Raw genomic sequence first — 27,994 nt, 5'->3', positions numbered from 1 at the left:
GGGCTGTCACAGGTGACTGACATGTCTGTTGCCTGTTCCTGTGCTGCCAGGAGACAAAGCCAGGGCCACAGGCAGGCACTGCCCACCTCCATGGGTGATGCTCCTCCTCACAGCCCTCCTCCTCACCCTGTGCTTCCTGCGCCTTTCTGGTGCTGCTGCCTGTTCGTGCCCTGCCTGTCACATGGATCTCACTGTTCCCTGGCTGTAAATTAAGTTGCTCTTGGTTTTTGGCATTCTCTCTGCAGGAAGCCCAAGAAAGAGAAGACAGCCACTAAGCCCACCCAGGGAGCGGAGTCGCTGAAGCGGAAGAAGAAAGGATTCCTGCCAGAGACCAAGAAACGCAAGAATCGCAAGAAAAGTGTCCAGGAGAACGGGGTGGAACCAGGGGAGGATGGAGCAGCAGCCCCAGAGGAGCAGCCCCTGGGAACACAAACCCCCAAGCACAAGAAAGTGCCTGGGGACAGCAAAAAGCACCCAAACAGGGGGGCCAGGGAGAACGGAGTGGCAAAGGCGGGCGGTGGGGACCTCTCCACTGCTGATGAAGGAGATGCTGTGGCTGACAAGAAGAAGAAGAAAAGGAAGAGGAAAAACAGAAAAAGAAAAGGTGCTGCAGGTGATGAAGCTGAGCAGGTTCCAGCTGCAAAGAAAACCAAGGGGAATGTTGTCCAGGAGACCCAGAAGAAGCGGGACAAAGCCAAGAAGAAAAGGAAAGATAAACAAGCTCCAGTGCTGCAGGAGTAAACTCCATGGACTCAGGCAGGCCTGGCATGGCTAGCAGCATGGCTCAGTAGACTGCTGAAATATCTTTTAATATCTATAGTTTTTATACTCTCCATGACTTTTAAATAAACCTTCCATGATGGTGAGCTCTAAAGCTGTGGGTCTGGCTTGTGTGAAGGGTCCAGCCTAGAGCACAGAGAGCTTCAGGAGGTTACATACCCTTCAAGCTGGGCACACTTCTCTGGCAGTGCCAGAGAATCCTGTCTCCGTGATTTCCCAAGGCAGAAGCAGGAGTCTGGATTCCTTGGGGAGTTGGAGTGGGTGTGCTGGCACTGCTCAGTTGGTGGTCAAGCCCTGTGGGAGATGCAGAAATGACTCCTAAAGGCTCATCCCTGTCCTGCCCAGGCCCAGCAGTGCTCACAGCTTTTCCAGTGTGGGACATGCAGCCTCTGCAGTGGCTGGGCTTGGATGGGTTTGCCCAGGCAAACTCTGGGGTCAGCTGTTCCCAGTCTGACCACTCTGCTATTGCCTGTAAATCACCATGGTCTGGTTTTTCTTGCCTTTTTGCTGCTGGGTGCAGGAGGGGTCATGGCCCCTGTGGTAGTGCAGGGAATCAATAAACCAGTGAAGCAATTGAAATGGTTGATTGATTGGCCACTGTGCCAGGCCTGTGTGCAGCCATGCAAGGCACCTGAACAGCAGGTCTGCAGCAGTCTGGGAGGTGACTGCCTGGAATTGCATCTGTATTTATCACCAGGCTCCTGAATGCTGGCATGCCACCATCCCTTTGGAGAGTGCCAGGAGCAAGTTCTCCCAAGCACTGGGTACCTGGTCCTTGTTGAGAGCTGAGACTCAAAGTGTTTGAAATGCTGCTCAAGCTGCAGTTGCCACCAGAGCCTCCCCTGCTCCTCCCCTCTGCCAAGCATCCTGCTCCTGGATCCAGAACCTGGTGTTGGTGCCTGGCCCTGACTCCTCTCCAGCATCTGAGGGAGCAGTGCTGGGTTAATGCTTGGACCTGATGGTCTTGAAGGTCTTTTCCAACCTCACTGATTTCTGTGACTCTCTGAAGACCTCACTGCTCTCCTCCCTGCTGCAGAGGAATTTGGTGCTGGCTCCTGGCAGAAGCTGCTGCTGGCAGAGGGGAGGGCTGGGAGCAGAGCTGTGCCTGTTGTGCCTTCAGCTCCCATCCTGCAGGTGGGTCTGCACCTCCAGGCAGAGACAAGGGCACTGGAAATGCCATTGCTTTTGGAGGGGGTGAGAGAAGAGCTGCCAAGGGCTGTGCTTGCCCGTGGCTGTTGATCTGCTGTCGCAGTGATGCTCTGCTCAAATGGCTCAGAACTGGGAGACAGCAGCACAGACATCCACTGCAGCCCCACAGCTTCCACTGGCCCTGTCCCAGCAGTGAGCCCCAAGCTGGGCTGCACATCCAGGGCTGTGCTGGCTGCTGTGAGCAGCAGGTGACAGCTGGGCTTTCTGTGCCACAGTTCAGCAGGGAATCCCTCCTGTGCCTGCCTTGCACTTCCTGCCCCCAGAGCTGCTCCTCAGTGAGGGGCACTGTGGTGCTGCCTTGGAGGACACAGCCCTTGTGCATGCTGGAGGAGGAGGAGTTGGCACAGGGCTCTCCAGGTCAAGATGGGCACAGATTGGCAGGAGGTGAAGGGCAGCTCTCCTTGTGCCCACCCTGGATGACTTGGCTTGCAGCCTCTGAAGGGTTTGCAGAGGTCCCCAGACAGGATTGGGGTTTGGGCTGCAGGGGTGTCACCAGGACATTGCAGATCAGGCCTGCAGGAGGTGGCTGATTCCTGCTCTCTGTGGTGTCCCCACGCTTGTCTGAGCAATTCAGGGCTGGGCTCACCCTGCTCCACCTTTTCTCCCAGAGCACTTTCTCATCTGGAGGTGGCTGTAGGCTGTTGGCAGGAGGAGCTGCTGTTGCAGCCTAAAGAAGAGCTGCAAATCTCTGTTCCCAGGCAGGTGCTGGCAATTACTGCCAATCTGTCTCCAGGAAAAAGGGCACCTCTGCTCCAGTGGGGCTGGGACTGACACTGGGGGTGCTGCCCTGCCTCTGCCATTTCCTGCTGGTTCATTGCCTCGTTAAAACCTCAATCCCAGCTCAGCCCTCCAGCTGTCCCCGGGGATGACTTTTCATGTATTATGCAAATGCAGCACACAGGAGGCCAGCAGGTCAGGCTGCCCCTGGTTTAATGATCCAGAGGGGCTCCAAAGGGGACAAGGGGCTTCAGATCTGAAGTGTCTCACTAATGATTTCTTTCTTTGTGTTTGTTAAGTAGGACATCCTGGGAATTTGTGCCTCTGCTGTGTGGAACCAGAGGAACAGCAGGCAGTTTGGTGGGTGGGAAGCAAGAGTGAGCTGGAGGAGAGGGAATCCTCACCTGCCTGCAGGGAGAGCAGCTGTGGCACCCAGAGCCACCACGCTGAGGCCACAGGGCCTGGCTGAGCTGCTCTGGGATGTGCCAGGGTCGCTGCAGTGAGGAGCTCGTGGGGATCAGTTTGTCACTGTCACTGTGGGAAGGGCAGAGCACGAGGCCAAAGCGGTGCCAGCTGCTGGTTCTGACACAAGGATGGCCACTGGGTAGTGCCAGCTGTGGGGCTGGAGAGGCTGCCTGGCCTCTGCTTTCTGTGCTCATGGCTGTGCCCAGTCTCCAGGACTTGCAGAGTGGTCAAGGGGAAAAGGGACAGCAGAGCTGCAGGGCACAGTGCAAGTCATGCTGCCCTCTTTGGCCGGTTAAATGACCTGACTTTGGGCTGGCTTTGATGCACTGCTTATAGAATGCAGTCACCAATCCCACAAGTCAAATTGTGCTTCACCAGCAGGTATTTGGGCTGTTTAATAATCACAGAGGTTTCATTTTACTTGAATTCAGGTCCTGTCTGTTGCTCATCCATTAGGGCTTTAGATGACTGAACATGCTCTGATTTAAATGAAGCCTTTTCCTCTCAGCTGTCCTGGGCTCTTCTGGGTGCAAGAGAAAAGCCCCAGGCCCTGGGCACTGAGCTCAGGGGAGGGGCACTGCTGGAGGATGGCCAGAGCCAGGGGACAAATCCAGGCCCGTGGAGTCCTGGAGGGTGGTGAGGCCCTGGCACGGGGCACAGAGCAGCTGGGGCTGCCCCTGGATCCCTGGCAGTGCCCAGGGCCAGGCTGGGCAGGGCTTGGAGCAGCCTGGGATAGGGAAAGGTGTCCCTGCCCACGGCAGGGGGGTGGAATTAATTGGTCTTTGTGGTCCTTCCAGCCCATTCCATGTTCCTGTGATTTCTGATGTAATACCCTGTATGTCATACAGAGATTTTGCCAGGGACTCTGGGCAAGGGGGGCAGTGTTGGAGCTGCTCAGGAGAGGCTGCCATGCAGTCAGCACCTCTGCACAGTGATAATGTAAATGCACCAGTGACAGCAGGGCACAAAGCACACACAGACCAGCTCAGGAGAGGGGCAGGGCAGTCACCCTGTGCCAGCCCACGAGGCTGCTGTTTGTCACAGCCTGGGTGGCCCTGTGAGAGCTCTACAGGCACTGAGGGGAGGGTTTGTGAAGGTTTGTGAGGCAGGGATGGGGAGCGAGCACATGTGTGGGGGCACACACATAACACACACACAGGTATGGCCCTGCTCCAAACCCAGTGTGGGCAGCACACTCTTCTTGGCAGTAGTTGATGGATGGAAGCTAAAGCTGCTGAACTTCAAAGCTTATCTATCTGCTGGAACATCAGAATTTAGAAAATTATTCTTAATCAAGTAATTTACAAGAATGATTAAGCTGAAAGCCCCGAGCAGCACTGACAAAAGGCCATCAGAGATGGTTGTTTTAAGTGACAGAGCTTTGCTTTTGTGGCTTCCTGGCTGGGCACTGCCCTGTGCTGAAGGAGGACACTGAAGGGTGTGGGAGGGTCTCTCCCAGCTGGTCAGGGGAGCCTCAGACACCTTTGTCTGGTGTCACAGCAGCCCAGGGCTGAGCTGCAGGACCAGCCCCTTCTCTCCTTTGTCCCTGTGATCACTGGAGAAGGGCAGCCTTGATGCCCACTGTGGGACCACCTGGGAATCATTTCCTGCCCCCCCTGTGCACCCTCCTGAGCCATCCCTCCCACACCCCCCAGCTCAGCTGTGCTGTGAGGGGCTGAATGGGGCTGGAGCAGGGCCCCACCTCTGCAGGCCCACACTGACTCCTTCCCCAGCTCTGCTCCTGGCTGGCTCCAGCTCTGGGAGCTGCACAGGAGGCTGGAATCCACCACCCTCCCTGCTCCTGGTGTTACTTCTCCACGAAGGCCAGGCAGGCTGGTGTCCAGGGAAGTTCTTGGCAGCCCTGTGGCTGCTGGAGCTTGGAGCATCCTCATCCCAGGGACCAGCCCTGCAGGCAGCAGCCACAGGAGTGCACAGCCAAGAGGTGACACAAGGAAAGGAGCCAGGGGGTACATTTTAAATACTTTTATTTCTTAATTTACATAAAGGTATATATTTGGCTTATCTTTTCTTTTTTTATACTCTGAGATTCACAATCAATTGCTCTTAAAAAATAAAATAGTCATTTGCTTCTGAAAGAAATCAGAAAACTATTTTATACTTCTCCCTTGTATAACAAGAAAATATACTAATACTCCCATACATCACGTAGTAAAAGTGATTATAAGTGCTGGTTTGCCAGACAATAAAGCCAATGGAGAAGAGAACAAGCATTTGGGGTGGAGCTTGGAAGAACTCTGCTTCCCAGAGCACAGCCAGACCTTTCAGGGGTTCAGTCACCCTGACTGTGAGGGGAGAGGCTCCCGGGGCCCCCCAGACCTGCTCTGGGAGCCCCTGGGGATGGCAGCTTGCTGCCTTCTGGGCCATTCTTGTGCCTCTGGGCCAGGTCCCATTGCCTCAGTTTCCCACTGTGTACAAACTGCCAGTGCAGGATCAGCTGGGGGAGTTAATGCTCTAAAATATCCCCTTTATGAAGTGGAGCAGGAGAAAAGCCTGGTGATTAACTGAGGGGCAGCTGGAGCCTCCCTGGTGCCTCTGGACACTTGCACAGCCCCTGCTGAATCTGAAGGATCTGAAGAAGCCTGAGCCTCCCTCTCTTAGCCTGGAACATGTGGGAGCAGGGATTCAGGGATCCCTTGGTGAAGGCAGGGCTCATTCTCACTCCTTTGTTTGCTCCCTTCCCTCTGTCCTTGTTCAAACAGAACCCACAGTTATTTCCTTCATGTGCACAAAGGATAAAACCAGCACAGCTCTGACAGGGACTGGAGCCTGTCACAAACAAGGATTGCAGAACACTTCAGTTCCCTTTTCACTGCTGACTCCTGAGAATTAAGTTTAAGGAGAATTCCTAATCTCTGAACCTTAAGAGAAATGTTCCATTTTGTTGACAATAAATGCTACAACAGAGAGCCTATCAGAAAAGCAATTTAGAAAATGTGGTTAATCTTCTTTGGTCTCTGAGATGAAATGACTGATTGTTGGGTTGCTTTTTGTTTCCTTTTAAACAGCTTAAAAAGGAATTTCTTAATGGGAATCAGAAATTCATGTGCCTTTAAAGCCAAGTGTTTGGCTCCCAGACCACAGCTGCTGTGTTTCCCCTCGAGTGTAAATAGTGGCACGAGGTAGGAAGTGCAGCATTGTTGGATTTGCTTTGCTTTGTTATTTCTAGCACCTGCTTGCTCAGGCACTAGAGGAACACTTCTGGCTCTTTAGAGCTATTGTTAAGGAATTTCAGGTGACAAAACCCCTGCAGAGGAGTCCTGTGAGGTCTGGGAGGAGGATTCTAGGAATCCCCAGCTGGGCAGGGACTTGCCATGGGGTGAGCACCTGGAATTAGAGCCATCTCTGCTGCAGGGCTGTGCTGTAGGTCCCAGCACATCCTGGCAGGGAATGGGAGATAAACCCAGATTTACTAACAGTACCTTGCTGTGCCTCAGAAATCTGAGAAATCTGCACAAGCAGGACAGCAGCTCCAGCCTTAACTCACATCTAATCCTGCTCTGACATTTCCTGAGCTGATTTAGTCCTCCTTGGACCCCAAGTGCAGTCACTTGTGAGCCATGAGCACAAGAACGAGGTGCTGGCACCTGCCCGAGCTGTGCTGAACTGGAGGGGGGATCTGAACTGTGAGGGGGCTCAGAACAGAGGGAAGGGGCCTGCTGAGCCACTGCCCTCCCTGTGGCAGTGCCCTTCATGTGCCAGCCTGGTTTCCTTCAGGACCTGTGCTCCCCTTCCTTCCCCATCCAGCTGCCACAGCACCAGTGTGGCTTGTGGAGCCAGGTCCAGGACACAGGACTCCAGTGGAATGGCTCCATGACATGTTCTGCATTTGAGTCTAACCCAGCTCAGGCACTGGCCTTGTCTGAAAGCTCTCCAAGGCACCTTTGTACAGGTACAATACACCCTAGTGGCAGGCCAGGCTGGGTGTGCAGGAAGCCAGGCACTGCTCTGAAGGCAGTGTCAGCCCCCTGCTCTGGGATGTTGGCAGGAGAATCAGCACTGACAGTCTGAGTGATATGGAATCATGTAAACAAAGCATGAGGTCACTGGCACAGCAGCACTGCACTCCCAGGCCCAAGGTGCAGCCATTCAGCCAGGTGGAATTTGGTATTTGAAAAGCCTGTGAACCTCCTAGGAAGGCTGAATTTAGCATATGGAAAACTCTAGAGCCTGTAGGGATTTCTGTCCAACGTTCTTCTGGGCCCTTCTGTGACAACCACCAGCATACCCAGTGCAGTGAAACTCTCTCCTCTGTCCCACTGCTCAGTGTCAGTGACAGGTAGGTCAGCCACTGGAAGTTTTCCAGTGCCCTGGCACCAGGGCACTGAGAGGAGGAGAGCTGTGGACGTTATTCTTGTCTGCTGTGGTTGCACAGGCAGCTCCAGATTTCAGATGTTTAAATAAAAAATTTATCTAAGTATATTTATATATATATCTCATCTAATGTCTCCAGCAGAGATAAAGCATCTTACAACATATTTAAATAAAAAATAATAATCTGAATCAAGCCTTCAGTGTCAAAGAAAAGGTGATGTACAGAACAGGTCCTCAACTAGTGCAGTCTGTGGGAGTGGGAGTGCTGGCAGAGCAGCAGCATTCCATAGGACACCAGCTGCCCTACAAACAACGTGGACTTCACTGGCTACAACTAAAACCATTTACACAATCTACAGTTGCTCACTTGGGCAGCTTTCCCTGGGTCCATGGACAGTTGGTTTCCATGCTCAGGGGACCCCGTGAATGTCCTCAGTTCCAGAAGTTGCCACGTTCCCAGCTGCCCTGCTCATCTCCTGTGCCTGACCCTGCAGGCTGGAGCGAGGGATGGGTTTGGTGTGCAGACCCCTCTGTGATGTGGAGCTGAAGGATCCACTGGTACCCAGCACAGAAGGGCTCCAGATGGAGACTGGTGAGGTGGGAGCAGGAGTCCACGCGTCCTTGCCTGCACTGGCAGCTGCAAACAGGAACAGAAGGGGGTCACTGGCAAGCTCCAGCTATGGATTGCTGATGGTGCAGCCCAGCCCCGGGGTGGTGGGGCCAGCTAAGAGACCCCTGGTGTCTGTGCAAGCAGGGGCTTGGCCAAGCCTGCCCATGGAGGGATGTGCTGAAGCCTTTTGGAATGGGCACAAAGGCCCTGTGACCCTGGCCCAGCCTGCTCAGGGGGGAGCAGCAGCTGGAGCTCCCCTGCAGCCCTGGAGGGCAGATGTGCAGGCACAGCTGCTCCTGCTGTGGGCTGAGGCAGCTCAGCACACCACAGGCTCCAGCCTTGTAGACTGCTTTTGACCCCCTCAGTTCACTAAGGAGGGGCTGCCTTGTGCCTTGAATTGTCATTTTAGGAACAGCTGTCCCCTGGAGAGCCCAGCTCAGGTGCAGCCCAGCAGAGCCCAGCTCAGTATGCTGCAGACACGGCAGAGCAGGCACTGCTGGTGGCCCATGCTGGCTCTAAGGAGCATGTCAGCACCTCTCCTCCCTGCTGAGGCACCACTGTGTGGCCTCTCTAGGCCAACTGCTTTCCTAGATAATGGGGCAAGGATAAGCAGTTCTCTCACTACAGGATTTCCTGTGAGAGGGTCTGTGCTCCCTGTTATACAGGAAAGTGCCCCCGACCTTAAAAATTAGTGGCTGCTGCATTACAGAAAAATTCCCCTATGATGGTGCCCTGGTCTTTCAAGCTGTATAAAACTTGACCAAAAAAGATGAAAGTGCAGTGAAAAACCTTGGTGTGCCCAGGACACAGGCAGTGTGGTTTATAAGTCACTGGTTTATAAGTCAAGTTTCAGCAACAGCACCAAGGATTTCCTCCCAGTTTTGTTGATGGCACTCTTTAAAAAAACCCTCCAACTTTATCTAGAAGCTACTGTTAAACAATACTGTGTGAATACACATCCAGCCCAGAGCCTGCACACTCCAGGCAGCCCTGTGCCCAAATCCTCTCCCCTCTGTGGAAATAACACATCTGCTGTGCTAGAGATTGCCTGAAATCTTTTCCCTCAAAAGGCCATTCTGAAGTGTCTTATTGAGTTCTGATTTTCTGATTAGTCTTTCAATGCATTTAATTTATGGGAAAGAAATCTCCTCTTCAAAAACTTGCTTTAATTAATTTTGGCTCCAGTGAAATGCTGGGAAGTGTTTATCACTTGTGGCAGCTCCAGCAGCAGCACTGTGGCTGAGGGGGAGTGATAAGGGCAGCATGAGCACAAGGGACAGGGGGGCAGCAGGAAGGGGACAGCCCCTGGTCCCTCTGGCTCAGAGGAGTCGCCCTGGATGGAGGGCTCAGAGGGGACAGTCCAGCAACAATGCAGGGTCAGGTGCTGCCAGGAAACACTTTGTGCAGAAAATCTGGACTATGCCAGAAATGGTGGTTTGGTAGCAGCCCATGTCTGACCCAGAGCAGGGCAGCAGCAGGTTTTGTGAACACCAGAAGGTTTTCAGTTCTGGCCTGGGACAGTCACACTGGTCAAGGGGAATGGGTAACATGGGCTTTTCTGCTCAAAGAAGGGAACAGCAGGTTCTGGAAGCAACTCAGTACCACAAAGGACACTTGAGTTGACCCCTGGTTTCCCTGTCCTTGATTTGCTCTGCTTTGGACTGAGGGTGGCAAAGGTGCAAACCAGAGCTGCCAAGGAAACTTCCCTGCAATTCATAAGGAAAGAAATGGGCTGACAGGGGTTTGGAGCAGAGCTGTAGCTTGAAACCTGCAGCTGGTTTGGGTCACTCACCATCTCAGACTTTCACAGAGGCTGGTGGCATCACAAGCTGGTTCACCCTGGGGAAGAGAAAACAAAAGTGTTGTGTGAGAGCTGCAATTAGCAAAGAAATGCATTCCTAATAACATACCAGCCTGGTAAATCCAGGTTTTGGTTGCTTAACAGTGCCTGAAGAAGTGGGACATTAAAAACTGTCCTGCACAATGGTATAAAGCTGAAATCTTGTCACACAGGGTGCCTGACAGCAATGCTGACAATGGCTGGAACATGCCAAATAACATTGCTGGCACTAATTGACAAGGATTTGGGAAGATCCCAAAGGCATCCAGGTAGCTACCATTTCCCTAAGCCAGGACAAGGTTGTGCAGTGGCTCTTGGTGTCCTTGAGCCTGAGCACAAATGTAAACAGTCATCACTGATAAAAATTAAGAAAAAGTGAGTTGCCTTTCAGTTTGCAGCTCCTGAAGACCTGCTGGTGTTCCAGGCACTGCTCCTGGGTGACGGGCAGCGTGTGGCAGGGAGGGCTGTGTCACCAGGCAGGAGCTGTCCTGCAGCTCCTGGGATGGGGACAGCGAGGGGATAGCTCCTGTCTGCTCTGAGGGACCCAGGGACAGCAGCAATATCCCTGCCAAGTCCATCCCCTGCCCCTGCTGCTTGTCCTTGCAGTACATGCTGGAAAATCCCACCTTCCTCAGCAGCAACTCCTCTCCTGTCCCCTCCCACTCAGTTCTTACTGCCCAGGGACAGGAGCGAGTGCCTTTGACAGGGGCACACACAGCAGGGCCCTGTGAGCTGTCAGAGGTGACACCCTCACACTCTGAGACCTTTGGACTTGCTTTCCAGCCCAGGTGCTCACTGACCCCAGTGGGAACTCCTGGATTCTTACATCCCTGGGAAGCCCCAGCACACCACACACCTGCCCTGATGTGTGAGTGCTTCACCAAGGGCAGCACAGCATAAACAAATCTGAGTTACAAAGGGAGAGTCTCCACCTACCAGTGGAGGTCGGCTGGGCGGGTGTTGGGGTTTAGGACTTTTTGTTTATTTCTCTAAAAGAATTTTCTGCTATATGTGTTGCTAGGAGACAATAATGACCAGCTACTTAAGAGAGGCAAAAGAAGTGGCCACAGCTCAGGGGAGGGGTCCAGCTGGCTGCTCTCTCTTTTTACCTGGGGGTTTCTCTGGGGAAGGCAGAGATACTGGAAGAGTTGGGCTGGGGAAAAAAACCAAAGGGGCTGGGGCAGCTGCTGGCTCTTGTGCTCTTTGGAGGAGGAGGATGGGGGAGCTGCTGCCATCACTGGAGCCCAGCCTGGTCCTGCTTCCTCTGCCGTGGGTGAGCCCCTGCTTGTGAGGGCAGCCATGGAACTGGGACCTCACCAACACCAAAGCACCAAAGGTCCTTCACCATCTGCTGGGGTGCCCAGGGAGACCCAGCACCCCTGAGCCCCCTCCCCTCTGCAGGGACACGGCTGGGGCTGGCCTTGTGCTGCTGCTGTTTGCTTGTTTGCCTTGTTATACACACATCTTCTAGCAAAAATACTGTCATTTCCCAGACTTTTGCCTAAAAGCCCCTTAATTCAAAGTTATAATAATTTGGAGGGAAGGGGTTACGTTTTCCATCCCAAGGGAGGCTCCTGCCTTCCTTAGCAGACGCCCATTGCAAAGAAAGAAACCACCTGCTTTCTCTGTTTCAAAGGAAGAACCAAAGTGCCCCAGCAGTGGTTTGTAAATCTGCTGTCACAGCAGCTTCTCTCTGCATCAGTGCAACCATGGGACAGGTGCACAGGGAGCATCACAGACCCGAGGCCCTGCCAGGTGACAAATTCTCAGGAAATGTCACACTCCTTTGGACACATTAAAACTTAGTTGTGGCTCTTCACCACACTTTGAACCTGACCCAGAGCACCGTTTTCCACTGAAATGGATTCAAACATGTTCCAGGATAAAAATTCAGCAGTACTCAGGGGGCATCTTCCAAGAAATCTCTGCATCAGGAATTGGTCCAGTTCAGCCCACAGCTCTCAGCTTCACACCAACCCCTCAGGTCTCCAAGGTGCAGAGAAGCCTCTGTGCTTTTTCTGCCTCTCCAGGCTATAAACTGAAATATTTCTGATGGAAGAGCTGACCCAAGTTTCTTCTTACAAGTCCCATTCTTGGTAACCTCACTGCACTGGAAATCACATTGTACTGAACACTGCAATTGTGCAGAATACATCAGAGAAAACTACCTGGGAAAGCTACTGCCAACTTCAAAAGCAGGAAGCAAGCTATGGAATGCCACAAAACTACCAGAGAACACTGAAACTCCAGAGGTTTGAGTGAGCCATAATGTTTGGAAGTCCTATGCCTTGCCACATCATTCCACTGTCTCAGAGGACACAGAATCTGTACAAAGTTAGTTTTGCCATGACTTTAGGGTGGACCTGCATTGCTGACACAACTGGAAATAGACACAACTTTCCTGCTTGTTTAACAGTTCAGCCTCCTATGGGATAAAATGTACCACCCTTTTATTTTAACATATTTCTCTCGAGTTCTGCTTTATCTCTGTTTCACAGATGGGAACAGAGGCCTGGAGGGGCTAATCCTGAAATGCTTTTCAAAGACTGGATGGGAAATCAGACTGCACACGACTTGTGAACCTGCTGGGGAGAGAAATGACTTTCAGGGATCACACAGGAAGCTGGTGGACAGGAGAGAGAACTGAAACAGTTCCCAAATTTGGGACAGTGCCTCCTCAGTCCCTCTGAAGCCCTGTGCTGCAGACACCAGTCACTGCCACAACCAGTGGCACTGGGGCTCAGCTTATGGGTCAGGTGGGATTTTGTTTACTTTTTTAAAAGCAAATCTACAAATAATAAATTTTAAACCCTCTTAGGTGGCAAAACGTAGTACATGGGCTTAAAATAACAAAGCTCAAGAGCATCTAAATCCCTCATTAAGGACCACTTGCCATTCTAATAACGATAATCCCACACTGAATGGATCACTGAACATTGGCTCCTAAATTGTTCTGTTTGTTCTGCAGTGTTTTTTTAAGATTGTGAATGTTTTCATTACTTGAAGAGAGCAGGGTGGGAACCGTCTGTTATTTCTGGAGGAGGAAACTCACCCAAATTGCCTTTCAAGAACAGAAGCTGTACAACATTTTTGGGGTTTTTTTTTACGGACTCCTCTAGCAGTTAAAAATGTGGCTGATTTCTCTAACTCCATCACTTCCTCTCCTGTCAAACCTAAATATTTCTCCTAGATCCTATCAAGTCATTTCCAAGTACTGTGACAGCATCTATAATTCTGAAGTATTTATAAGACTGTCTGTTTAATATTAAACTACATGTTCTAGAGCTGTTAAATATTTATGCTATGTAAAATGGATCTAATTTCACTGCACCTCGGCCGGTTAGAGACCTGCATGAGGACAAGACAGCCAATTGAAGATAACAGATGACTGGCCAGGATCTTTTACAGGTCAGCTATGCTCTATTTCAGGAGCTGGGCAGGATTTTTCTCCAGATGCTCTGTCCCTTCCAGCCCTGCTGGTGCCCAGGCAGCAGCTAATGGAGATTACAGGTTGTAGTGCAGCCAGCACTGCTGGGCACTCCCAGGGATTTGAAAAGATTCCTGCTGCCTACATCCAGTGCAAGAACCTCTGCTGCAGCCTGGGCAGCAAGGGGAGAAGCTGCCCCAGCTGTGAGGAGCACTGCTGGGATGTGTGTGCCCTGAGCTCCTGCTGAGCCCCAGGCATGTGTCACCTCTGTCCCCAAGCCCCAGCCAGGAGCAGCATGCCAGGAAGGAGGACACACCTCAGTGTGTGGAGCACTGCTGTGCCCAAGGCTCCAAGAGAGGCTGTGCTTCCAGAAAGCTTTTGGGAATGCTGCCAGCCTGGTTCATGTCAAGTTTCATGCCTAAGTTAAGCACCACCTGTATTTCAGTATCCTGCAGCTTTCCCAAAGCCCAGTTTTCTTGCTATCCAAACAAGCCAGACTCTGGCTTCTGTATCTGAGAAGCACATTAGGAAATGTTGTCCTGGTTTTTACAACCTGCTGTACTTAACATCACTTAATTTTTACAACCAACAATAAAATGCTCCAGTAGGGTCCTTCTAGTCTGAAAATAAATCAGTTTTTGAGTTATTGAGCAGGAGTTTTTTAGTACTGAGTTGTTGAGCTGGACCTCATTCAGCAGACAGAAGTACAGGGGCTACAGGGGCAGCTGGACCACTGGATTTAGCAGCAATTCCTGCCAGTGATTAAGGATCCTTGTCCTTAATTTCAGTGGAGAGAACTGTGTGTTTCTACTGCAGCGTGCCATCAAGTGCCTGTTTGAAGCAGTGCTTTAGGAAGGGACACAGGGGGATCAGTCTCTAATGGCAGCCCCCAGCAGATTCCTCCTGTCTGAACTTCCTCAGATGCTGGGAGGTCAAAAACATCTCCAAAAGGTCTTGTAAACACACTGAAACCTGAAATTTTAGGTGATGAAAATTTCATAGCCAGACATCCTTGAAAGGTAAGGAGACTTTATGGCCCTAATCTATGAAAAACAAATCTATTTTCAAATACAGCCAGTTAAAGGGTGTTTTTTTCATCAGAGCAACATCACCCTCCACCTGTGCCTCAGGGATGATGAGCAGCCCAGCCAGATGCAGCAATCTGAAATTCCAGCTACTGAAACAGCAGCATTCAGAGCTGATGTTGCTGCCTGAGACTGGACAAGGAAAACAGAGGCTAAGGATGGTCACTTGTAGCTCCACAACTGCTGTAAGAGTGAATTTCATCAACTGATCCATGAACACAGGAAGGGACTTGCACTGATGCTGCTGTTATGACTAATTCCTGCAGAATTAACACATAATCCATAACTGCTGAAAGAGTTATGGGGTAGGAAAGCTGGAGCAGCCCCTGTTACAAATCAAAGCCACAGCTGTTCTTTCACTATTTTGCTCACTGCAGAACCCAAAACAAACCAGAGATCTCTCAGCTGGACTCTGCCACACCCTGAGTGCAAACACTGGTGCCAGTCCTGCACCACCTTTTCAGCAGACACGTCAGGAGGAGCAAAGCCAGCAGGCTGGACTCTCCAGTTCCAGCACCCTCCATGCCCTTCATGACAGAGTTTTTGGTAAAGGTGCAGCAGGTAGCTGGGTTAGCCATTGCTGCCCTGCAGTAGCTAAGCACAGTTCCCATTTTCACCTGCAGCTGGAAGGAGATGGCTTTGGTCCCACAGCAGTTCTCCTGGGATGCTGAACAAGCTGCCACAGCCTCCACCTCCTCCTCAAAAGAGGCTGCAGAACATTAACCCTCACTCTGACCTGTTACCTTCAGCAAGAACAGCAGAACCAAGGACTGCTCCCAGAGAGCAGCTCCTGCTCTGACTGACCTCAAGGTGTTTTGATGGTGAAGTCAGGAATTCTGGGACAAGACGTGATTGACAACATGAATTCCTGCAGAACTTCAGACTCCAAGCAGGCTGCAGCTGGAAACAGTGACTGACAGGGAAGGAGAGCAACAGTGATACATCAGCCTGGAGCTCCCAGTGAGTGGCACAAGGACAGGATGGCCCTGTTAAAAATAGTCCAAGCACTGAGCTTCCTGATGCATCTGACAGGTTATCCAGCCTGCAGGAACGGGCTGCTGATGGAGCTGAGGTCAGTTTGCTGGAGGAAAAGGATGCTAAGAGAACTCTAACAAAATTCAGGCAATAATCTGGCACAGGAGGAGTTTGCTTTGGAGCAGGAATAGTGCTCACTGTGGCTGCTGCCTGGCTGTGCTCTCATTCCCAGGGCTCACACAGGGGCTGGCTGTGCCCAGCTCTCCTGCACAGCTGCCCTTCCCTCTGCACTGCTCTGTCACTGTGGTGTCACAGCTCTCTGGTGGGGACAGGGGCTCCTCCAGCTGCACTGAAGAAATGAACTGGCTCAAATCCCCTTTTCTTCCTGCATATGAGTGGGTTTAGCAAACAAAATATGATAATCATGTACAGTAAATATGTTTTCTCCTCTATTTGGTTCAGCCCCTTAAAGCTGCAGACTGCGAGTATTTTCCATCTGTTCATTTAATCCAGGTGCAGATTTGTCTCCAGAGCCAGAAACATGGGTCAGCTTCACTTTTTCCTCTTTCACACATCTTTACTGAGGAGAAAACTGGCATAAAGGAAAAATCAATAACCTTTCCTGCTATTTTCCCAGGCAGCTGCAGCAGAACAGATGTGAAGATGAGCAGTTTACAGCCTCAATCAGGGTCCCAAGGACCTGGATGGAAATGAACTCCAGAGCTCACCAGTCTGTGGGGGTACTCTGCAACAGACTTCGAAAGTCTGTGAAAATGTGGATCTTGAAACTCTGTGCCTGAGTCTCTCAGTGAGTATAATTCTGCCAGATATTGATGGGCTCAGTGGTGGAGGGTTTTAGTGCCACGGAAGACGTGTGTAACAACATACAATTATGTCCTCTGAAATAATGGAGAAAAGAGGCAGTGGAGTGCCTCACTTCTGATTGAATGATTGGATGGCAAGGGGGAGAAAACATGACATAAAAAGCAGATAAGAACGAATTAAATCTTAAAATAGAAAATCCTGTAGAACTTCCTGATGGCACTTGATTAAGAACATCTTATCCTCCAAAATAACTGCCTCATGCTACAGCTCTTTTCACCAACCTCTGAGCTACCAGGTGTGGGAAAAAACAGAACCATGGAAGGGTTGGGTTGGAAGGGACCTTGAAGACCATCCCATTCCAACCCCTTGCCAAGGGCAGGGACACATTCTAGTGGACCAGGTTGCTCCAAGCCCTGTCCAACATGGCCTGGAGGCCTCAAGGAAGCATCCATCCATTTCACTCCACTGTAACAGTCCTGGCAATCCCCACGTGGCTTGTAGTGGTCTGGCAGAAACTTTGGGAATGACCAAGCCAGAGCACTTAAGACTCTCCTTACTGGAGCACTGGAGGTAATACTCCAACAGTTGTTCCTGTTTCTCTGAAAGATGCCATTCAGGCTGTGCTGGGTTTGGCTGGAGTAGATTCAATTGAATTTTCTTCTCAGTGTCTCAATTGGGTTTGGGTTTGTGCTGAACATGGGTGATAAGAGAGATGTTTTTGTTATTCCTGAGGATGGAGCCAAGGCCTCCTGCTCCTGCCCTGCTCCTTGTCCTGTGATGCTGGTGAGGAACTGGGTGTCCATGGGAGGGGACAGAGCCAGGACAGGAGACCCAAACCCATATTCCACACCTTATGACACTGTGCTCAGTATATAAAGTGGGGGAAGGAGGTGGAAGGGAGCATGTTTGGAGTGAAGGTGCTTGTCCTTCATTTAAGTTCTGTGTAAAGGGGGTCTGCTCTCCTGGGGGATGGCGGAACACCCACCTGCCATGGGAAGTGGGGAGTGAATTCCTTGGTTTGTTTTGCTGTGTTTGTGCTGCAGCTTTTGCTTTCCCTATTGAACTGTCTGTACTCAAGCCACAGGTCTTCCAGCTCTTATCCTTCCAATTCTCCCAATGCACTGGTGGGACAGGGAGTGAGTGGCTGTGAGGGGTTAAAGCCAGGCTCAGGTCAAGGACCCAACCACAAGTAAATTGCTCTAACACACCCACAGTCACAGTGTCTGCCTTGCAGGCTGCTGCACAGGGAGAGCTCAGTGCTGCTCAGAAAAACCAATACCTTTGCAAAATGCTCTGACATCAGGAAACAGCACGGCTGAATTTTTCATGATTTCTTCCATTTCCTTATGTCAGAGATTGTTTCTTGCTTGGAAGGCTGCTGCCTTCTGCTCAGTGCTCCAGTCACCTGCGTGGGATCTGAGCAGATTTTTTCTCTGTGCCAGGGCAGCCTTAGCAAAGGATCTGTCTCAGTGAGAATTTAAAATCTCCTCCTGCATGGCAAAGTCCCTCTATGCCAAGAATTCTCCTTTGCAATGCCAACACCAATTGACATGCTGGGTCCACTGGTAGCATATGATTTCAGTGCCCCTTGTACACTGTGGGAAAGTGCCTTCAGTCCTGCTTTACAGCTGATGAGGATTCTAGGGACAGCTTCTGACTTCCTGGGGCTCACAGCAGAGTCAGTGGCCAAGACAGCAGGAGGACTCCCATGTAGTTCTTGCTCTGGAGCTCTTGGAAAAGTGAGCTTTGGCTTTCCTACAGCGTAAGGCACATGGAGAAGTTCCACTCTTGCTGTGGGAGAGCACTAAGAGCCAGGGATAGTGTAGGAATATTGTTTTCTTTCTCTGGCACAGGGGATGAACCTGGGAAGGTCAGTCTTGGGGGGGAATGGGTTTTGCAGAACCCAGAGCTCTGCCCACAGCCCAGGGGTTCCCAGAGCTGTGCCAGCAGCAGCTGCCCCATCCTTCTGCCTGGGCTAAAGCAAAGCTCCTGCTGCCAACACTGAACTCTGACAGAGCATTTCAAACACTCTGTAAGCACCACAGTGAGCTCAAACTGCCTGTGAGAAACCACACTGGCCTTTGACACCTCCCTACCTGAGCTGCAGGAAATCCACAGGCTGGCTGCACAAATCAGCAGTTGTTCCATATGAGACCATTTTCCATCTGCAGGACAGCAGCTCCCAACTGCAGCAGCAAACCAGCACTTAAAATTCAAGTTCCAAGTTGTTACGTTCTTGATTTTGCTTGTTTATGGAGTTACAAACATGGCCAGTAAACAGGAGAGAAACCAACAGCTCTACAAGGAGCTTTTCCAACCAATAATAGAACCACTTACATTTTCACCACCTCTCCCCTTCGTATTCCAACCACGGATTCCATATAAACCATCTAAGAGTCTAATCTTGTTCCATCTGCAGTCTGTGAGTTTTTATCATGCCACTCTCAGATACTCAAAACTCACTCCTGGCCTCTCTCCTTCCATCACCACAGATCCTCTGCATTTAAACCAGGCTTTCTGCTGTAAATTCTTGTGGCTTCAAGGGCCAACAATGTCTTATCTGGTCTAAAAAAAGAGTTGTGAGTTTCTACCACTGTAGAAAATGTTTAATTATTGTTCTTTTGTAAAGTCAAAACAAATGAAGCAATGATCTTCCTCTCCATAAACAGCTGAGTATCAGCAGTGAGCAAACTGTTCTCAAATATCCCTTTTTGGGAGCTGTTAAAATCCACTTACAGCTCCTGAAATCCTCAAATCCAAACTCTGCCTCAATGCAGCACTGACACATCTCTCTAAAACAAGTGTCCAGCATCCTATAAAACCCTCTGTGATACAGCTCCAGCAATTTCAGAGAAGGAATGTTCTTTTTGGCAATGCAAACTACCAGAAGGGAGCACACTCAGCACCAGGCAGCTGCCACTTCAATACCTGGGACATGGTTAATGGAGGGGACTCTGGGTTTTGCTGGCAGCAGCATCAGGGCACCTGGTGGGTCCTTTCTGTCCCCAGCTGCTGCCCATGAAAAATGACAGAAAGGGAGGTTTGACAGCTCTGTGAGTCCTGCCCCTGTCCCACATAATAGAATCTGCAAAGCAAAAATAAGGTCAGACACTTTCAAATTGCTGCAATAGGAGAACTGGGAGATAATTTTATATCCAGTTCTGCAAAAGGCTAAAAATAAGCCTGATCGGAGGCAGAAGAAAGAGCCTGAAAATGGATTATTCTCATTTTTCCTGTAATGCAATTTGAAGATGTGCCATGTTTAAGACAGCAGAAGTGTCTGGACTAGGGATGGTTCTTTTTGTGGATTTTGCTACCTCCTCTGTAAAGAGGATTTTTTCCCTAGTGTTTGTACACACACCATTTTTAAAATGAAATATCCACCAGCACTTCTACTCAGCAAGAGCTTCCACATCAGACCAAAGGTGTTAAGAGTAAATTTTTTTTTTCTTATTAGATGTTTAATTTTCATTTTAGGAGAAAAGAAATACCTTCTTGAGTTGTTTAAATAACCTGATTCTTATTATTGAAACAAAGGGGTGAACGATTCAGGCTTGCAGGCTCTCAAGTGCTGAGTGGTCACTGGTTAAAGACTTGAATTCTTTTGTTCTCAAGAGCTGCAGCAGTGCAGCTGTTTATTCCTGCTCTGGCTGCACCAGGATCCACACTGCAGTTGCATCCTGCTGCCTGATCTGCATTGCCGTGTCCTTGGCAGAAATATCAGCCTCTGCCATGCAGAGAGGGACTGAGCCAGTGCAAAACTTGGACACCCATCCTAAGCATCTTTTTATACCTCTGGAAAAAAAACAGAAAATCTAATGTTTTCAGGTGTAAAACCAGGGATTAAACTTAAAAAAAAATAGCACAAAAACCAACTAACCAAACAAAAAAACACCAAACAAAAAATCCCCCCAAAACCCAAAAAAACCCCAACCAAACAAAACCCCCCAAAACAACAACAACAAAAACAAAAACCAAAACAAACAAAAAACCAACAACAACAAAAAACCAATAACAACAACAAAAAAGAACCAAAAAACACCCCAAAAAACCAAAAAAGCCCCCAAAACAAAAAACCCAAAAAACCAAACCAAACAAACAAACAAAAAAACCCCCAAAAAACCAAACCAAAACAAAATAAACAAACCAAAAAAAAAAAAACCACAAAAACCCCCAAATTAAAACAACAAAATCCTTTGAGGAGTAGAGTATCCCACACCTGCACAGGGTGATTTTTCAGGAAGGATCCAGATGAATTTGGTTTTCCCTCAGCAGCAGCTGGGAGTGGCCATGGCTGGGGACAGGGCTGCAGGATCACTGCACTCACTGCCCAGCAAAGGACCCTGATACACACGAATTCTGGTGATTTATATCCCTGGCACCCAAAAGTTGTCACAGCTTGGGAAAGGGACTTTTTTGAATTCCTTTTCATTAAAAAAGAATAAAACATTTTTCCTAATTATTGATACTTCTAGCAAGCACCAAATGAGGGCTGTTCTTCTGCAGCCCTCCAGGGTGAAGCTTTGTTTGTCCCAGGGCTCCACACTGTGAAAAGGAAGAGGATGAACACAAACCACACAACTCTCAGCAGTGCTGGGCTTTTACTTCCATTGACTGAAGAACCTGGGCTGCTCCCAGCCTTGGCAATGGCTCCCAGGCAGGGCTGCACAGGTACCTGTGATGGAGCTTGAGGATAAAAGTGCAATGATCAGATTCCTCATCCCCTCCAGAGGCCTCTGCCATCCAAGACTGTATTGTCTCCCAGGGAGTCTAAAATCTGGCTGGGGTCTCACCAATATCCCCCAAGCAGGTAAGAGAGTTACAGTTCAGAGTGCTGATGTTTGAAAATAAAATACAATTGCTTTAACTCTCCTCTGCAGAGGTGCAGAGCAGGAAAAATGCCACACAGTCAAGTGATATCACAGAAGGAATTGTAGTTGAGTGGTTTAAAAACTACTTGAAGTATTTATCATTGCTAGTGCCTAAGACCTCTTACAGAACCCATTCTTAACTGTTTTCTCTCTCTTATCACTTTGGAACGATGGGATTAAATTTGTGTTACAGAACTAGTCCCCAAAATGATTGGATTATTAGCACAGAGTGATGTGCTATCCTGTTCTCTGCTAGTACTGCATTTTCTAAAAGCCTCTTTAAGATGTCAGGCTTCTGAAGCAGAAGGAAAATGGTAATAAAAGAATTGTGTTGGAAAAAAAAGAATTTCTACGGAAAGAATTTTTTCATTTGTGTATTGTGAGCAGCCTTGTTGACTGGAATTCCTGTGCTAAAAAAGTACAAAATATGCCAGGAATTGTGGCAATGATAAAAGTAGTGTGAAAGCCTGGAAATTCTTTTTTTGAAAGGAAGCATGGTGGAAACTGGAGGAAGCTTTACAGGAAAGAGTTGCTATCCTGGTATCTGCCCTGCCAGGAAGAAGAAATTATTTCTAAGCAAATGCCTAGAGATGGTTACACAAAGAAACAAACAAACTCAGAAATCCCAGCAATAAATCCCTGCACGACATTTCACAGAAGTGTGGCAACTAAAGCAGGGACAGCTCAGCTTCCACAGGCTGTGAGAGCAGTGTTCCACTTCTCTGCTTCCGTGCTAGGTCACTGGAGGGGTGGTGGCAGCTGCCCTGTGCCCTGCCCCTGGCAGTGATGGATGGCTTTCATCTCTGGCGTGTGACACCGGCGCTCGCCGTTCCCGCAGGTTAATTGATTTCTTTTGGCAAAGCCAGTTTCCAGCTCCCGTTGTCTGAGCAGCAGGACTGACTGCACAGGGAAAACAAGGCATCCTGAAATAGAAATTCCTCTGTAATAGGTAGGATGGAGGGGAGGACTGGCCGGGCAGAAAACAGCCTCTGCCAAAGGTGTGTGATGCCAAGTGCAGATGGCCGGACAGGTGGGAGCTGGGTGGTGGATCTGGGGTTTTTATCCACTAATAGCAAAATGCTGTTCCTTTCCTCTCACAGGCAAGCATGGAGATGCTAACAAACAAATCCTGCCCCATAAATTCTGAGGAGCCACTGAAGCTGCAGGAGGGGGCAGATGGGACCTGGTTGACAGCACAGACTCTGCTGCACAAGGGTCCCTCCACAGTCTCCAGCCTTATTTCTCTCTTACTTCACTCTCACTTCTCAGTACCTTGAGTGAAGCTGCACTCCAGGAATCTCACTGCAGGATGCCAATGTATTTTTAACGTAGGAGTGGGCACACCCCAGAAAGAGTACCCTTCCTAGGAGTCACTTGAGAGAAATTATTTTGTTAACCATTATTTATGAGACTTGTTCTCCCCAGTTTGCAACACAAAATATCTGTGAGTGACTAATAAAAAATTCATAAACAGATGTGAGTCAGGAAAGGGAACGATGCTGAAAGAGAACAAAACCAGGTTTGAAACCTGAATGTTTTTCTTCTAAGAATGCAGCAGTGGCTGTTTGGAAGGTTGGTTGCTCTGGACATGGATAGAGTACAACCAAAACTGCTAAGGGCAGACAGCAACAGAGGAATAATCCCATTTGTGTAGGAGCAATTAGAGGTGTGGATGTGATTTCCCTCTCACATTAACACTGCTGTGAAAGCTGGGGCTTTGGCAAAACAACTGTGTAAGACACACCAGTGCTGGCAGCCAAGCAGAGTCACCCAGCTGGTGACCAGCCTGTGACCTGTGGTGCCTCCTGAGTGAACCAAAAGATCCTTGAGATCACCACTGAGCTGAGAACAGCTGGATACCACAGTGCCCTGCTCAGCATAAAGGTCCAGGTGGGCTTGACATGCTAAAAAATGGGAGTGACCTGGAACCCTTCACTATCTGAATCCTCCTTCAGCACCTGGGGTGTTACCATGCCACACTGGCAGCACACATGATGCAAAGGGACACAAATCACCACAGTTAGAAGTGGAATGAGCACTCTCCTCTCTGAACACAGGGAAGACAAGCCCAGGAGCTTTCGTATAATCAGGTGAGCACTGAGCAAAGGAAAATGCTACAGTGGGGGTTTCATCTGCACTGACACCAAGTAGGACTTTTGGCTCCTTGCAGCAAAAAAACCACCCTGAGCACTCAGAAATTTATGTTCATCTTGCCATGTCTCCAGGTGGTCACTGCCTGGACTGGCATGTACAGCATATGTGCACAAGCACAGCACAAGCACAAAAGAGGACTGGAGAGCAGATCCATAAGCTGGAGAGCAGATCCCCCCCTCCTGCCTCATGCCATGTCAGGGAGGCCATCAGCAACAAGGGACAGCTTTTATGCCTTACCCAAATAATCTGCTGTAGGATTTACCTCTTTTTCTCTTAGGAAGACCTTCCTAGCACCTAATCTCCAACTTCCCTTCCTGCCATTTAAGATCCTTGTATGCAGACAACAAACCAGGCACACACATCACATCCCCAAAGGCACACTGAAGTTCAACTCTGTAGGACTTCCCATCCTTATAACATGAGGACTTGTTTTTCCACAATGTTTAAACATCTCATTATAGAGGAACTTCTCCTTTCTTTGGTATTTATGAATGTTAGTAAAAGGAGGGTGGAACTGCACATACAGGGCCACAGCACCATCTGTGGCACTGCTTCTAAATCTCTTTCATCCATCTGATAAGACAGTGTGAGCCAGAAAGTATCACCCAAACTGTTCACACACTTATGTCAACTCCAAGCACCTCTTTTTCCTTCTACCTCTACTACACCTAGAATGATATTCCAGGGCCCTTCTCCTTAAGGTAAATCAAGGCTCCAGTGGGGGAAAAGCAAAGGCAATTTACAGCCAACACCAGACTACCTACCCACATATTCAGCATGACATTACACATAGTAACTCTTATTTTTCAACAATGATGAGAAAGAGACTAACCCCAGAAGTTTGTATGTCATGTGGAAGCGTCTTCCGAATTACTGTAGTTGCCAACCGTGAGATGATCCGAATCGGTTTCTTTACTGAAAAACAGTTGCTTTTTTTTCATGAGGCTGCAAGAAGGGACTGGCAAAGACTCTTTATCACAGCAACACTTGAGTGCACATGTTCCCACCACAGCTTGCTGCTTCCTTGCCTCATGTTCTTGACTGCCAGAGGTGGTGAGTGGGGCTCTGGGGATGGAGGCGGGCAGGTGCAGCCTTGACCACCAAGCTCTGGGGAGCACCTCCTGCTCCTGACCTCACACTCCACCAGTTCCAGCACCAGCAGCCCCTCACCATGGACAGCCTGGGCTGTGACATGCTCAGGCAAGGGTGTGAGGGGCCTGTGCTCCCCTCTGAGCCATGTGGCCAACAACTGAGATCCACCAGAGCAGAAGCGTGTAAAGGATGCCCAGCCAGCATGACCCAAGCCCCTGTGCTTCGTGCAGCCTCATGCACTCTGCTGAGCCCAGGTTCTGAACACACAACCCAACATCCTTTAGCTGGAAGGGCCAAAGCCAGGGGAAGAGTACAAGCACAACGTTCAAGAGAGCAAACAGGCTGTGGTGCCTCCCGTTCGCAATGGCCAGGCTACTCACTGTTGCTCAGCTTTAGCTCGGTCACTGAGGAAGAAGAGGGCTGTGGCCAGGAAGAACATCCCTCCCAGGACAACCACGAAGGGGCAGAGCATGAGCGCGTAGCCCAGGCTGAGGAACTCCCAGACTGGGGACTCCTTTGTGCTTTGGCGTATCAGGTCGGAGATCTACGAGAGAGGGGCAAAAAAATGAGTCACTCAGATGAAAAAGAGACAGCATGATAGTGAAGGGAACACGATTCCTGAAACACCCACCCACCAAACGTGTGAGCTTCAAAGTGGAACAGTGTGTTCAGCGCAAGCTGAATGTGCCTCACACCCTTCAGCCTTCCACACTGGAGCCTGGGCAATTTATGCTCTGAGGCTTGGCAGGGGTTCTGCTCTTGCTGTCACTCTTCTGGCCTGATCTAATATTACTCCCACAGCCCTTTCCATGTTCTCCCAGGCTGTGTCAGTGACAGCATCTGTGGGTGTCTGGCCTTGCTGTACTGCCCAAACACCCTGGGGAGCCAGCAGGGCCATGCTGGTGCTGCTCAGGGGTGAGGGAGTGATCAATCTTCTGCAATTCCTATCAAGTCCTGCTTACTCCCACACCTGATCGACCCTTCAGCAAAGGGAGGTATTAAATTCCATTTCTGTGTACTGAGTGGGAAAGAGGGGAAATGTTTTCCAAAGAACAAAAAAAAAAAAAACAGAGATCCCATCTGATTTGAGGAAACAGAATTTGAATTTGGGGGCTTTATGCCTCTGCCTGAGGTGTATGGGGCTCATTCCTTCTTCCAGCCCCCCAAGCTTGAAGTTTAATTGTGTGCAAGACATGGCTCTGTCCCAGGCTCAGACATGGGGCTGTGCTGGCACTGCACACCACCAAATTTATGGATCAAGGCAATCTGCACCTTCTGACAACCAAAAAGCATCATTACATGAAAGTAAACACAAATTATTTACACAAAGGAAAAGAGACATGCAACAGCACTATTTAGTTTGTTATGAAAAGCTTTTGCTAGAACTCACTAAAATGTAATGCATGTCTGTAGCTAAAACTTCCACCTTTTAATATTTACTGCCCAGCAAACAATTTTACTCTCCGTGAATCCAACAGAGAGGTAGCAGCAGTTGGGGTGGGTCTCAAGGCATTGGGTATTTAAATGTCCAGCTCTGTTTTTATCCATGACCTTTTGTTGGGGGAGAAACACTAATTTATACCAAAAGACTGCAGGGAATTTGCAACATAAAATCCTACTGCTGTGCACACACGCAAATCAACTCCAGAAATAGTCAAAGCTTGTGCAGCAACTTCAAAACTGCCACATCACTGGGAATGGAAAAGCTGGAGTCAAACACAACCTACAAGCAAGTTCTGACATTCAAGGCTTAAATCTTGACAGTGAAAAGAAGAACTGCCACATTCAGGAGAAATCACCAACTCACACTCTGCAGTGACCTGGAAGGTAAACGCGTGTGAGGAGATGCCTCAGCAGAGCCAAGCACAACAGAGGGTCCCAGAAGGAGGATGCTCATGGGGACTCAGAAGAGCAGGTCCCTGGGTGTGTTTTAGCAGGGAGACTGGAGCACTGGGGTCTCAGTGTGTTTATGCCCCTCTCAGAGCCCAGCCTGGCTCCTGGGGAGGGATGGAAAGGAGGAGCTGCCAGCCCAGTGACACTACTGCACATGCTGGAGCTGAGGACTGTCCTACAGATGGAACCCCCTCAAATAAGGGGGAGTAATCAACACTGGGAGAGTGTGACTACAAAAAGAATTGAAGGGTTTTAGCTTGATTTCTCTGTTTCATGCCTCGCTCTAGAAAGGACGAGGAGAAAATTTCAGCGTTTGGATATAGAAGAGTTCTAGTTCTCTCAAAAAGAACTTTATTCACAGTGTAAAACACATGAAGAAAAACAAGAGTGTTACAAGTAATTCTCATGTGAGATTCAAAGCAAATAAAGTGACCATTAGTTGGAGAGATTTATTAAAAAACAGCAACAAGACTTGAATGTGCGAAGGATACACCCACAGGAAAGTAGCAGAATGTGCTCTGCATCCAGGAGACAGGGACATCAGCTGGTCATAAATTCCCTTTTGTATCCAAACACCTTAATTCCAAACATTTCCCTTATCCTTCATTATGCACCAGAATTTGGCATCAAGTCAATGTCTCTGTCAGGCTGCAATAGCCAGAATTGAGGATATTCTAAAACAGAAATCTAGACATTCTAAACCACTTTTCATTTTTGGGAATGGATACAATTATTCTCTAAAAGGACCAGACAATAAATCACTTGACAAATTGACATGGTAAGTCAGCAGCAGAGGATGAAAAGCCATGCATATGCTCCTGATGGCTTTCTCCATGGATGACATGACATTCTAGACTAAAAAACAGCTTTGAAAGTGTAAAGTCTCCAAAAAATAAATCTCCCAATGCAGTTCATCCCACACCTTCCCTTCTAATGCATTGTGTTGACCTTTTATAGCAACAAATCATGTTATTATTAAATCTGCTGTATTTTTCACTTTTAACCAAACACTTTCTGTAAATGCACAGTTTAGAAAAAAATGCCTTTCCTCCCTTTCAAGGTGTAATTCTTTCCACCAAGTCTGCTGGGCTTCCTCACCCAGGTTCCATATAATTCGCTCCCCAGTGTCTTCATCTCTAAACTCTAGCATTTTATCAGGGTCCACATATATACTTTTGCTGTTAGCACTCACTGCTCCCTGTTAGTTTGTTCCAAACCACCTGCTAAGGCTGGAACTTTGGCATCTCCTCTCAAGAGGACACAGGGCATAATTACAGACCTAGGCTCCAAGAATGACACACCGTTTGCCAAATGGCCTGCTCTGTACTGCCAATTTTGGGTTTTCCTTGTAATGACAGCATCCTGAGCTGGCCAACTGTGATTTGGCAGGACCCAATCAAGCATAATTTTTGGTGTCTTCTCTCTCAGATGAGTAACAAACTGCGGGGGCTGTGCGTGGCCGGTGCCAGCTCTGCAGCACGGAGTCATGTGTGGGATTCCTTCCTTTGTTCCTCCAGCTGGGAGGTGCCAAAAAGCTTCAAAACATGTATGCAGAACGTGGGGGTGGGAAATCAAGAGGGAAGCCCTGTTGCTGCTCTGCAGTCTAATCACAAGTCTTTGATACCAAGCTGTGAAAGTTCAGGTCTCCTCCCTGGCTGTGCAGCACAGAGCTCGGACCAAGAGGAATGACTTTGCTGAACAAACCTCAGCTCGAGGCAC

General features: G+C 49.2%; 2 protein-coding genes across 5 annotated transcripts in view; one reads left to right on the top strand and one right to left on the bottom strand.

Moving 5' to 3' along the window:
* Positions 1-866, top strand: part of MYBBP1A (MYB binding protein 1a) — a 54,423-nt gene extending 53,557 nt beyond the window's left edge. The window contains exon 27 of the mRNA XM_039705781.1: positions 246-866. Coding sequence (XP_039561715.1) covers positions 246-741 — 496 coding nt within the window. The 3' untranslated portion in view covers positions 742-866. The remainder of the gene's footprint in view (positions 1-245) is intronic.
* Positions 867-7,667: 6,801 nt separating this feature from the next.
* LOC120500635 (protein spinster homolog 2-like) overlaps positions 7,668-27,994 on the bottom strand; it is a 130,234-nt gene continuing 109,907 nt past the window's right edge. For 3 of the 4 annotated variants that reach the window (XR_005627148.1, XR_005627147.1, XR_005627146.1), the window contains 4 exons: positions 24,763-24,926; positions 24,123-24,205; positions 9,906-9,952; positions 7,668-8,140 (listed from right to left, as the gene is read on the bottom strand). Coding sequence is in view for 1 of the 4 variants with exons in the window: in XM_039705775.1 (XP_039561709.1) it covers positions 9,910-9,952; positions 24,763-24,926 (207 nt within the window). In the remaining 3 variants the exon portion in view is untranslated. The remainder of the gene's footprint in view (positions 8,141-9,905; positions 9,953-24,122; positions 24,206-24,762; positions 24,927-27,994) is intronic. The other variant, XM_039705775.1, reaches the window with a different exon arrangement.

This window comes from Passer montanus, unplaced genomic scaffold (assembly GCF_014805655.1).
Source record: "Passer montanus isolate IOZ18808 unplaced genomic scaffold, ASM1480565v1 scaffold184, whole genome shotgun sequence".
Taxonomy (NCBI): domain Eukaryota; kingdom Metazoa; phylum Chordata; class Aves; order Passeriformes; family Passeridae; genus Passer; species Passer montanus.
The sequence above is the reverse complement of the archived record's forward strand: the minus strand, read 5'-3'. Positions and strand labels throughout refer to the sequence as shown.